A 12,007-nucleotide genomic window follows, 5' to 3' on the forward strand; every position below is an offset into this window, starting at 1 on the left:
TCTGCTCGGATATCTCTCGGGAAATCAACGGTGTGCAATGTCATCCGTTTACTATACCTAAACGGGAATAGTGCATGAGCGGATAAGCAATGCAGCTGGCCGCCTCCGCGGTCAGTGTACATACTATCGGAAGCGAACGTATGTCTGACGGGGCGATTAGAGGTGCCAAGTCCCGAGAGATATCCGGCCGTTTGGGAACGTGTGAGTGCATGTGTCAATAAGATCGTACGAAGAAAGTAGGAAAGGGTTTTCATTTGCTGATGAAGAACTAGAAATAAGTATATATGGAGGGAGGGAGAGAACGGGAGATTTGGGTTTTTTACATCAGTAGATTTCCAGGAGGTTTCCTAGCATCTCTTTTTCGAGCATCTTGGAATTAGACTGAAGATATATCAAACACTTTGATCTTTTATCTTTTGGGTATCTTTCATATTTCGAATCGAATTCTTCGGTACAGGACCCTCGAGTGGTCCTCCAAATACACCCATCATGGCTGCAGAAGGCATACGATTCCCAGCATCAAGGGACTTTGCTGATGCTCCCTCACACTCTCCCTATAACGACAACGATGCCGCCTCCGAAAGAACAACCGTCGAACCCCTCCACCGAGCCCCAACAGCCGAAGATCTCGTCAACCTCCCCACACGTATCCTATCCAACAATGCCGCTCTCGAAGAATACACACAAGAAACAGTCTCGGGACAGATGGTCCGAGAAGTGCGATCCAATGCCGGCAAGGTGGAAAAGTACGATTTGGTCACGTTCGTCGTGGATGACAAGGAGAACCCCAAGAACTGGAGCAAGGCGTTCAAGTGGTGGTGCACAATGTGTGTCGCTTTAACATGTTTCGTCGTGGCATTCAACTCTGCGGTCATCACGGCCGACCTCGAAGGTGTGAGTGCCGAGTTTGGAGTCAGCGAAGAAGTGGCTCTTCTCACCATTTCGCTTTTCGTCGTGGGATTTGGTGTTGGTCCTATGGCTTTTGCGCCTGCATCCGAGATCTGGGGCAGGAGGCCGGTTTACACTGTTACACTTGCAGTCGCCGTCATCTTCACGATTCCTGGTGCCGTCGCAAAGAACATTGGTACTTTGTTGGTAACTCGGTTTATTGCCGGCGTGGCTTTCTCGGCGCCCATGACACTTGTGGGCGGCACATTGGCGGATATGTGGAGGTCAGAAGAGAGAGGTGTGCCCATGGCTGTATTCTCAGCAGCTCCTTTTTGTGGACCGGGGGTTGGTCCCCTAGTTGGTGGCTACCTCGGTGCAGCCGGTGGCTGGCGCTGGCTCTACTGGATTCAGCTCATCCTTAGCGGTATCATATGGATCTTGATCTCATTCACGGTTCCAGAGACGTATGCGCCCAAGATTCTCGCGAATAGGGCAAAAAAGATGCGCAAGGAAACTGGTGACGATAAGTACGTCACGGAACAAGACCTCGATATGCGACCTTTCAGCCAGCGCCTCCAGCTGTTCCTCCTGCGACCATTCCAGTTGCTCTTCCGCGAACTCATCGTCTTCTTGATCTCCTTGTACATGTCCGTACTGTACGGTCTTTTGTACATGTTCTTTGTCGCCTATCCTATTGTCTATCAAAAAGGCAAAGGTTGGGGCGCAGGACCGACTGGCCTAATGTTCATTCCACTCATCTGTGGTGTTTTCCTCTCCGCTGCATGCGCGCCCCTCGTCAACAAGCATTACCTCAAGCTCTCAGAGAAGTACAACGGTCGCCCACCGGCGGAAGTACGTTTGATTCCCATGATGTGCTCATGCTGGTTTATTCCGATTGGTGTCTTCATCTTCGCATGGACCAGCTACAAAGATCTCCACTGGGCTGGCCCTGCATTTGGCGGTGGAGCGGTCGGTTTTGGCTTCATCTTCCTTTACAATGCGGCAAACAACTATCTAGTCGATTCGTACCAGCACCAGGCAGCTTCTGCGCTGGCTGCCAAAACATTCCTGCGTAGCTTTTGGGGCGCCGCGGTCGTTCTATTCACAAATCAGATGTACGACCGCCTTGGAGACCAATGGGCAAGTTCTTTGATCGCTTTCATCGGTCTTGCTTGCTGTGCAATCCCCTTTGTGTTTTACTTTTACGGCGTAAGGATCCGGGCTCACTCGCACTACGCATATAGTGAGGAGGCCGAGAACAAGGCCGAGAAGCAGGTTGTGTAAGTGGCGATAAAAAAAAGTGGTGCAGATACGTCACGTGACGACATGATGCATTGTTTGGCGCGAGTAGTTTTTTGGTTGTGGGAAATACCTATTTCTATGTTGCATTGCATGGCGTTTGTACGGATTGTATCGAATACAATCCTCTTTGTATGTATTTAGCATTCAATAATCATCCATACTCAATCGTTATCTTTGTTCCTATATGCGCGTTACGCCCCTTGGGCGAGAGGTGGTAAAAATGTGAGTGAAAATCGACACATTGAATCATGGGCTAGCAAAATCTATAATATTGACGCGTGGATCTTGGGGTGCAGTGATGTCATATACAGGTGTGATAATGAGGATCTTGTCGAGGGAGATTTGGGTGCGAGCCAGCATGAAGTCGTGTGACTGGCTGTGCCGGATGCCAGCCGGCGATCCTGAAGTTACCGGAGTGGGGCTTCAGCGAGCGGAAAGCCCGAGCGAACAACACTCCACCAAGCGCGCCTATCCGGCCCATCTTGACTTCCCACGACTTTCCCCCGAGCTTCGACCATGGACGAGCTCAAAGACCAGCACAATCCACATGCGCCAAATGGATTTAGTATGCAAGACACGCCGCCACGAGCTGACGTGGATGAGATCTTGAGACGGAAGCGGAAAGCGAGAGAATACAAGGTACGCTATTCGGATGCGTCGTGTGCAGTGCAGAGTGTAGGAGTGGAGCGCATGGAAGAGCGAGAGATATGGAAAAGAGGAGGTCGCGATGGCTGCTAGATGTTAGCACCGGGAGTTGCAAGCAGACGGCCTCTCTGGTTTACCGAATTGGGCTATACGACCCGGCGCATTCTGGCCCCACGGAGATGCGCTGACTCTTGATTCTTCTACAGGCTTGTTATCCGTGTCGACAACGCAAGGTCAAATGCGACCAAAACGTGCCATGCAAGACGTGTGTTGTTCGCGAACATCCTGAACTATGTACCTACCACCCGCCCAGCGAGTCGCACCCGCCTGCGAAACGGATAAACCTCGCCGTCGGACAGAGCAACGGACACGATTTTTCCAACGGCCTGGTTCATATACATGGCGGTACCGTCACACTGCCACGAGAGGTGCGCACACGAGTACAAAGGGGAATGAGACGCAGACTGACCGTGGTAGGATTGGGAGCGCATTTGCGGCAAACTGCAGCAGGCTGAGAAGTCGCTCAACGACCTGAAGAATGCCGTAGGCAGTGTCGCAGAAATACCGCCACCAGTGAATGGCTTCTCTCCGGGAGATGGATCCGGAAACACACCCTTAGCTGCTGCCGCGCCCATGGATGGCGAACAAAGCCACGTTCGAACGCAAGGGATACACACGCGCAACGACATCACTGGCCAAACAATACACATCGGGCCCAGCTCAGTCCCGGCTCTCGTCATGGCTTTGGGAAGGGGGGACACGCAATGGGCGCCGGGAGTGCAGGATTTGTTAGGCAAGAAAAGCATGCTGCCAATATTTGGGCTGGACAATGAGAGCGCTACATATCCGTTTGTCGATTTATGGGGGCTGCCTCACGGATCGATACTACGCGCTCAAGAGCTAGCCAACGCCTTACCGAGCGACTCTGAATGTCTGGGTTTCTTCCGGAGTTATCGCGAAACCGCACACGTAGTCTATCCCGCCGTGGCCGATATTGAAGCCATCGAATCCGATCTCTTACTCTTCTTGATCAACCGCGCAAGTTCACAGGGTAACAACGGCGTAACCGACCAGCAGATCCACGGCAAAGACTTCCACTGGATCGGTCTTGTTTTTGCGATATTGGCATCAGGATGTCAATGTTCCAGCCTTACAAGGAGAGAACGGGAGCTGACCTCGCAGGTCTATGTGTGCTGCAGCTTCGAGTGCTTACGCTTCACCAACTTTCTGTCACATGCGAACATCGAAAACATACAAACCCTCCTTATCCTTGGAAACGTCATCTCGAACAACATGAACGCTGGGGTCGCTTGGAGCCTGATGGGCTTGACTGTTCGCCTTTCCCAGACACTAGGATTACACCGACAATGCCCACCATCAACGCCAGTGCAACAGAAGGTCATTCGGAGCAAGGTGTGGTGGGCACTACTTTGGCAAGACTCGCTACTTTCAGTCTCATACGACAGGGCTTCGTCAACCACTACCATCGACCACACGGTACCAATGAGCCAGCACACGGCACCAGGAACAAGAACATATGTCGAGAGCATGTATCGCTTGTGCAAAGTAGGTCTTGATATTGTGCGTGAGCGTCAACGACCACAAAACTCGCACGATGCTTTGATGAGGATCACCGAGCACCGGAACGAGCTTCAAGAAATCATGATAGACGCAGCAGACTATCTGAAAGATTCGAGAAGATGCCGGTCTATGCGAGATCAACTGGAGCACTGGGCATTGTATCTCCACATTTCATATGTCACCTCGGAGCTGTGTCGACCAGCCATCAGTCCAGCCACAGCCAATTTTGACCTTTCGAAGACACTGCGCAAGACATGCATCGACAGTCTGACCAATACTGTTGAGGCGTTTCTCGGCCTCCAAAACATGACGCCCTTTGCAACACGATCGTGGTCTGCTGTGCACCGCTCTCTCAGTTCAGCCCTTTTGCTTGGAATTCTCGGTGAGCATAATCGCAATGAACGCGCACGAGGTCTTTTGCAGAACGTGATACAAGTCCTCACGGATGTTACCAAGGATGTCGACCCTGCTGAGCTCGCGACGCCTATTACAAGATCTGTCTCGGCGCTTGAGCGGCTGCTCAGTATCACATCAACGCACACACGCAAGACCAGCGAGACTGGCTCGCAAGCATCACCCACCATGCACGTCTTTACGGCGCAAGACATCAACAACGCACTTAGTAACGACAATGAAAACATGTTTTCCCAGTCTCCACTGCTCGGTTTGGAGCTGGACTCTTCTCCATATGCTCTCATGGAGAGCATCGTATGGGGCGCGCAAAAGTCGCCGTGAGAGAACATGTGCGGGGGGAGGATGTATTGGCAAGCAAAGGCGATTCATGATACCCAAATAGGCTTAAAGGCGGCAACTCGGGATGGAGCGGGCGATGGCAATCGCATCATCCCTGGCCTCTTTTTTTTGTTTTTCCTTGTTCCTATGTTTAGCTAACGGTCAAAAAAAGTGACGAAATAATCTTTTTTGTATAGTTTTGCAGAAGCGGTTGGATAGACACTATGAAAGTGTAGATAGACACTATGAAAGTGTATTTTCTAGGAAGACGGACGGATCGGCGTACAGAGGGCATGAAAGGAATAGTTAAAATGATTGGCACCAGTGCTTTACTGGCTCTACACCTACGTACGATGGTGCTTGGCAAGACACATGTCCGTGGTACTTGGCTTGGGTGGTGGGGAGTGCTTGCTGCCTGCCGCTAGGCCAGCATGACGTTGCTTAAGCGAGCGATTGCATACCGGACCCTTGCTGTCGTGATGATTGCATACCTCTGCCTTGTAGCCCGCGCCTGTCGCTTTTTCTTGGATGGGCTTTGACGCGCAGTTTTCCTAGAGTTCACGACCAGCTCAGCTCGTCATCGTATAGCCACACCGCGTCCTCGCCATGTTTATGCTCCGAAACCGTGAGTGCCGCTTTGTTTGCTTGCTTCTTGCTCTCACCTACGCATGCCCCTCCCCCGCCGTTGCTGCGACGACACTAACTTTGTAACACCAGTGGGTAAACTTGTCTTTGGTGATAATTCCAAGGAAACCATCGTCGAAATCCCCCAGGGCCAACTTTATCTTGTTCGGCCTCGCTCTGTCAAGGGCTATTCGGAGCTTATCTTCAAAGACGCCGCTGCCACCATCCGCCGCACGGGACAAGAGTTCCAGTACCAGCTCGTTGTCCAGCGCGCATACGAGGAGGGTGAAGAGGACCTGCTTGCCGAGGAGGACGAGGACGCAGCGTTAGATGCGCTAGCTGGAGACAAGGACGAGAAAACTTTCCTGCTTGACGAGGACCTCCGCTTGCGCGACGACGTACGCTCCACCGGCGAGAAGATCTTTGCCTGGCGCGACCTGAGTGGAGACGTTGACGACCTCTGGGAGTTTGTCTGCGATCCTTCAGTCAAACCAGAAACTGCTGCCCTCTTTGAGCGTGTTGCCCTGCAGTGCCAGTACGAGAGAAAGTTCAGGCGGAGTCACGAACACGCGACTGAAGACGACCTTGCTACACTCGCCTACTACGAAGAGCCCATTCCTGACGCAAGCCCTCTTGCTAGCCCTACGAGCTCAACAACCTTCGTCCGACCGATCGAGCCCCCAACCACCGAAGACCTCTTCCCTAACACTACAAAGGAAAACATGAAGAAAAAGGTTGCTGGCAAGGCCGCTGTTCCGGAGCAGGAAGATGCCACCGCCGCTCCACCATCTGCCGCGCAGCCACAGGCTCTCGAAACCTTGGTTGAGGGCGATGCCGAGCTTCACCTCTTTGATTTCCCCTCGGGCACGTTCATTAGACAGGATCCCAAGGTCAATGTTACTGTGACGGAGATCGGCGACTGGAACTACTGGTTACACATTGTTGGTGAGGAGCGGGAGTGGCTTGGACAGCCCATTGTGGAGGATATCAACCCGGTTTTCAACTATGAATACAAGTCGTTCATCTTCAATCACTACCTAGAAGACGGCTCTGCATACTCATGGCTTCTAAAATTCAACGAACAAGAAGAACTCGAGAATGTACAGCAGGGTGTCATGCAAGCACTTTGGGAGCACTTGAACAAGATGAAATGGGGCAAAGCAAAGGACACTGATCGCGAGTACGTTCTGGAAGCATTCCAGGATTTGACCATGGAGGATGTTCCAGAAGAGGAGGAGGAGGAGGTAGAAGAGGAAGAATATGAAGAGGAAGAGGAAGATACCAACGACCAGCGTAGTGAACACTACGACTTAGACGAATCTGAGGACGACGTCGAGACTCGCCCCAAGGACGGAGACGAGAATTCACAGTTGGCTGTAGGCTACAAGCATGACAGGTCGTTCGTTGTGCGAGGCGACAAGATAGGTGTTTTCAAGCACACTCCCGACAATCAGCTGCAATTCTCCACCACTATTTCAAACATCAAAACTCCAAAGGGCAAGGCTTTTAATCCCCACAAGGTCATGCTTCATCAGCAGGATCGGGATATGATTCTGCAAAATTTGGAGAACCCGAACAACCTCTACCGGATGGACCTTGAGACTGGCACTGTTGTGGACGAATGGAAGGTGCACGACGACATTCCGGTCAAGGTCTTTGCACCAGAAAACGTATGTATAATCATGATTTTCAAACATTGCATCGTGAACTAACAGCATACAGAAATTCGCTCAAATGAGTGGCGAGCAAACCTTCTTGGGTCTTTCCGACAACGCCCTCTACCGTGTAGACCCTCGCTTGGCTGGCAACAAGCTTGTTGATGATCAGCTGAAACAATACGCCACCAAGAATGCGTTCTCTGCGGCCGCGACTACCGCCAAGGGTCACATTGCTGTAGCGTCAGAGAAGGGAGATATCCGTCTGTTTGACAGACTTGGTATCAACGCAAAGACTCTTATACCCGCGTTAGGAGATCCAATTATTGGCATGGATGTCTCTGCAGATGGTCGTTGGGTACTCGCTACTACACGAACCTACCTTCTTCTCATCGATGCGCTTCAGAAAGGCGGCAAGAACGACGGCAAACTTGGTTTTGAAAAGTCATTCGCTAAAGACGATAAACCACAACCCCGACGTCTCGCACTCACACCCGCACACGTCGCCCAATTCCAGCACGAAACCAAACTTCCAATATCCTTCACCACTGCACGCTTCAACACGGGTCTTGACGAAAAAGAAACCACCATCATCACGGCTACTGGTCCCTTTATCGTTACCTGGAGCCTCAAGAAGGTTCTTGCCAATCGCAAGGATCCGTACAACATTAAGCGCTACTCTGAAGAGGTGAAGGCCGACAACTTTAAGTTCGGCTCCGATAAGAATTTGATCGTTGCACTACCAAACGAGGTTGATATGGTTGCGAAGAGGGCACTGCAGCGACCAACGAGGGAGAGTATCGCAACACCAAGTCGTGTTGGGGCTGCAAGGAGGAGTGGAGTGCGAGGAAGCTATCTCGGTCGCAATGACATTGTCAACAGTCCTTATTGAGTTCTGTGACAGGGTGCAAGGTACATCACCTTCCGTGGAAAAGATTGGGAATGGTGTTGGTGAGGATTCCCACCAGCATAGGCCGTGGGCGTTGGCGTTGTGTTACCTTTCCTTCTCCCTGTTTCTAAGCTACGCGGACCGCGCTGCCGATGAACTGGACTACATTGCGATTCCTTTCCCCTTACAAAGATATTGGAGTTAGGTCTACTAGAGACGATATAGTGATTCCCATGTCCCACACGTACCTCCATTATCCTTCCAATGGATAGATTGAGGTCAATGAAGTTGTCGAGATGGACATGCTCTTTGCCCAAGCCCCATCACGACAGATAGGCAGATAAGCCGGTTTGATAAACATGCAGCAGGGGTACCAGGGGAATGACGTGCTTTCAGCGTAGCCTCACCTGTTTCTTTTGTCAGATATTGCACCATTGCCCACGTGCCTGAAAACCAACATGTCGCAAAAATGGCACAATACAACGTTACAGGAAAGCCCAAATACAGTAGTTTAGCCCAAACCAATCACAACATGCACAAAATAGCTTACTCGTCGACCCCGGGGAGTCTTGGCGGGTACCTCGATTCAACCTCGGCACATGGACACAACATCTCCACATCATACCGCCCCAACTTTCCCTTGCCCCCAACCTCGCTCCATAAGACGTTAACCCCGGACCTTGTTCTCCCCTCCGTGCCTTCTTCGTTATTCCCACCAGCTCCCACGAAAACGCGCACATTCACGTGTATATATATATAAACGTTACCAGCTTATCAGTACCATAATCCCTAACCTCTCGCCCTCGCGACCGATTTAACCCGAGAACGCACACGTACACGCACACGCGCGCATACACAAGAAATCACAATGTCTGAATCCCTGACTACGAAGCAAGTTGCCGAGCACAACACGGTGGAGACGGGCTTGTACATTATCATCGATGGGGATGTGTATAAGATGGATGAGTTTGTCGAGGAGCATCCTGGTGGTTCTAAGATTCTGAAGAGGGTGGGTGGGAAGGATGCTAGTAAGCAGTTTTGGAAGGTATGTTTTTACGTATCTCTCTTTTTTTTTTCTTTCCGGGAGGGGGAGGGAGAGAGAGAGAGAGGGAGAGAAGGGAGAAGGAGTGGAGATGTGGGCGCTTTTGGTTTTTGGAGTGAGAGAGTGAGAGAGAGGAAAGCTAACAGGGAGATAATAGTACCATAATGAGCATGTGCTGAAGAAGTATGCGCCTAAGCTTAAGATTGGGAGTGTGAAGGAGGAAGCTAAGTTATAAGTTGTTAGATGTGCAAATATGAAATTTGGAGTGTTTTTTTTTTTCGTATTACGCTTTTCTTTGTGCTGTGTCGATGAGGTTTTGCGCGCGTGTCATGATGTGAAGTGCAAAGTGCCATGTATATGTAACTACTTGACGAAAGATCAATAAACTACAAATTACAAAATTTCGGTCCACCCCATCTTCTAGGTTCTAGGTACGTTAAGATTGGTATAATGCTTTCTTCCCCCTCTCTCCCTCATTCTCTCCTTCTTTCTCTCTCTCTCTCTCTCTCTACCACCGCTAATAATAAACAATAAGACTTCGCACGCAAAACATATAAATGCCGTGGGTATCGTGATTGTGAGAAAGGAAAAAAAGGAAATGCCTCCAACAAAACAAAAAAAGAAAGAAACCGACCCAGAAAAAGGAAAAAAAGATATACGCCTTGCTCCATCTCGATTTTGCTGTAAATAGCAAAAAAAAAAGATAAGAAAAGAACAAGGCGAGAGCAATGGTACGCCGAGCACTCCTTCATCGCTGCGTTAGAGAAAGAAGAGCAGATAGTAACAGCGCACTCGTAGGAGAGAACTGTATGCAACTCCCTCATCGTCATCATCATCGTACCGCCTCACACCCAAAAAAAAAGCGCCTAAAAGCACGTCCACCTCTTCCTAATCCCCGGTCTCGATCCCGGTCTCGGCACAGGACTAGTCCTCGGTCTCACACCTTGATGCTGTTTCTCTTTCATCGCCTGTAAATCGTATTCTGTCTCTTCGCCCTCATCTTCGTCGTACTCGTCATCATTGCTGATGCGATAGCGCCGCACCGACCCAGCATCTTCGTCAGTCTTGGTGTAGAATTTTTCTTGAGGACCGGAAACGCATCTGGGGGTTATTCTGCGGAGGAAACCGCGGAGGCCGCTGTTTGCTTTGTCGATTCTTTGGTATTCGCGTTGGCGCGTGCAGGGGGATGTCCAGTGCATGGTTGTGTTTGTTTTTTTGGCGGCAGCAGCAGTGGTGGTGGCGTCGTCATGGAGAGGGGCGGGCTCGGTGATGGGGCGATGGTGGTGGTTGTGCGCGTCGGATTCTTGGACGACGCGCAGAGTGTCGGTGCTGAAGCGCGTGGTGCTGGTGTTGCTGGGGAAGCCGAACGCGTCGCCGTGGGAGAGCGTGGGGGAAGGGAGGCCAGAGTTGGTTTGGTAGGAGGGGTTGGAAAAGATGCTGCAGCTGCGGAAGTGTAGGGCTAGCACGTCGTCGATGTCGGCTGTGGGTGGGGTTTGGAAGCTTTTGACGCGGTAGTGGCGCGCTGGTCGCGAAGGGTCGACTATGGTGCAAGAGGTACGCCTAGACGAGGGTTTGGAGCCATGACCGCGGCTTTTGGATCGGTTGGTTGAGTTCTCGGATGAGGTTGTGGATTGCTGGCGTAGAGGTCTTGAGCACTGCTCTGATACGGGTCGGCGGGTTTCCATATTCGCGACTTGGACAGAAGACGAGGATGGCTCGAGAGCCGATTTCTTAGACCTCCGTTGGTGGATAGATGTCGTGTTGTTCCTGTGAAGTAGCACTGGTTTTTCGCTGGCCATGTTTGAATGTTGAGATCCAGCGAATCCACTATCTATTCGGACCATTGTCGATCCATGTAAGAGGACGGCTTAGAAGTAGCAGGAAAAAAAAGGGCCGTGACGTAGATGTGGGATATATTGATCGTTAAGATGCCGTTAATATCGACTTAGTCGTTGATAATCTCGGATGCTCGTCTGCATTGGTAGTTAGTATCCAAATCAGGCAAGTTCTGTGCTCAAGGGGTAAAGACGCCCATACCAGCAGCCAGTGCCAACACGCGATGTGAAACAGAGAGAATATTGATAGCGGACGCAAAACGGACGCAAAACCTCACTCATAGACAGGCGCAGGCGAGAGAGAAGAAAAAAAGAGAAGTAGAGACGGAGAGCAGAAGAGGAAGAGGCCGAAGTCGCAAACGAGGATATGCGAACACCAAGTAGTTTGTTGGGGGCCCAGTCAAGTGACGCAGTAGTATGCGCGACTCGCCTGGAAAACTATTGGAATCAACCGACACGATCAGGTAGAACAGGCGAGGAGGCGGCTACGACTAAGTATATAGAGAAGCGGCTCCGAACGACCAAAACGTAAACGTGAGCCGTTGGTTGGCTGGTCCAGACCCGTACCTAGTAGGATTGCAGCGGCGACCGAACGGCCTTTGCAACAAAGCGTTTTCCGCGGCTGCTGAGCCGAGCGCGTGGGCGGGCTGTAGCGAGGGAGAAGAAAAAAAAGAGGTCCCAGTTCACCGCCTCACAAGATTGGTTTGATCGTGCGCGGGGACAAGGTATTTGAAAGCAGACTTAGTGGAGCGATATGAGAAATAAAACTGGGGAAGGGGATTTGAGGTTAGCTTCCGTGCGTCTTGAGACAGAG

At 51.1% G+C, this 12,007-nt stretch overlaps 5 protein-coding genes across 5 annotated transcripts; 4 read left to right on the top strand and 1 right to left on the bottom strand.

Annotated features, from left to right (window-relative positions):
* Positions 1-489: 489 nt before the first annotated feature.
* COCVIDRAFT_17732 (hypothetical protein) lies at positions 490-2,172 on the top strand (the record flags this gene model as incomplete). Its single annotated transcript, XM_014699056.1, has 1 exon — positions 490-2,172. The coding sequence occupies one exon, from the start codon at positions 490-492 to the stop codon at positions 2,170-2,172; it is 1,683 nt and encodes a 560-aa protein (XP_014554542.1).
* A 534-nt stretch (positions 2,173-2,706) lies between these two features.
* Positions 2,707-5,151, top strand: COCVIDRAFT_17733 (hypothetical protein; the record flags this gene model as incomplete). Its single annotated transcript, XM_014699057.1, has 3 exons — positions 2,707-2,829; positions 3,042-3,263; positions 3,313-5,151. The coding sequence occupies 3 exons, from the start codon at positions 2,707-2,709 to the stop codon at positions 5,149-5,151; spliced, it is 2,184 nt and encodes a 727-aa protein (XP_014554543.1).
* A 603-nt stretch (positions 5,152-5,754) lies between these two features.
* Positions 5,755-8,319, top strand: COCVIDRAFT_39565 (hypothetical protein; the record flags this gene model as incomplete). Its single annotated transcript, XM_014699087.1, has 3 exons — positions 5,755-5,773; positions 5,866-7,442; positions 7,495-8,319. The coding sequence occupies 3 exons, from the start codon at positions 5,755-5,757 to the stop codon at positions 8,317-8,319; spliced, it is 2,421 nt and encodes an 806-aa protein (XP_014554573.1).
* An 865-nt stretch (positions 8,320-9,184) lies between these two features.
* Positions 9,185-9,593, top strand: COCVIDRAFT_104680 (hypothetical protein; the record flags this gene model as incomplete). The annotated part of the gene is made up of 2 exons (XM_014699088.1): positions 9,185-9,361; positions 9,516-9,593. The coding sequence occupies 2 exons, from the start codon at positions 9,185-9,187 to the stop codon at positions 9,591-9,593; spliced, it is 255 nt and encodes an 84-aa protein (XP_014554574.1).
* Positions 9,594-10,224: 631 nt separating this feature from the next.
* COCVIDRAFT_104642 (hypothetical protein) lies at positions 10,225-11,202 on the bottom strand (the record flags this gene model as incomplete). The annotated part of the gene is made up of 1 exon (XM_014699089.1): positions 10,225-11,202. The coding sequence occupies one exon, from the start codon at positions 11,200-11,202 to the stop codon at positions 10,225-10,227; it is 978 nt and encodes a 325-aa protein (XP_014554575.1).
* Between the last annotated feature and the right edge of the window lie 805 nt (positions 11,203-12,007).

Source organism: Bipolaris victoriae (assembly GCF_000527765.1).
Source record: "Bipolaris victoriae FI3 unplaced genomic scaffold scaffold_67, whole genome shotgun sequence".
NCBI classification, from domain to species: Eukaryota; Fungi; Ascomycota; class Dothideomycetes; order Pleosporales; family Pleosporaceae; genus Bipolaris; species Bipolaris victoriae.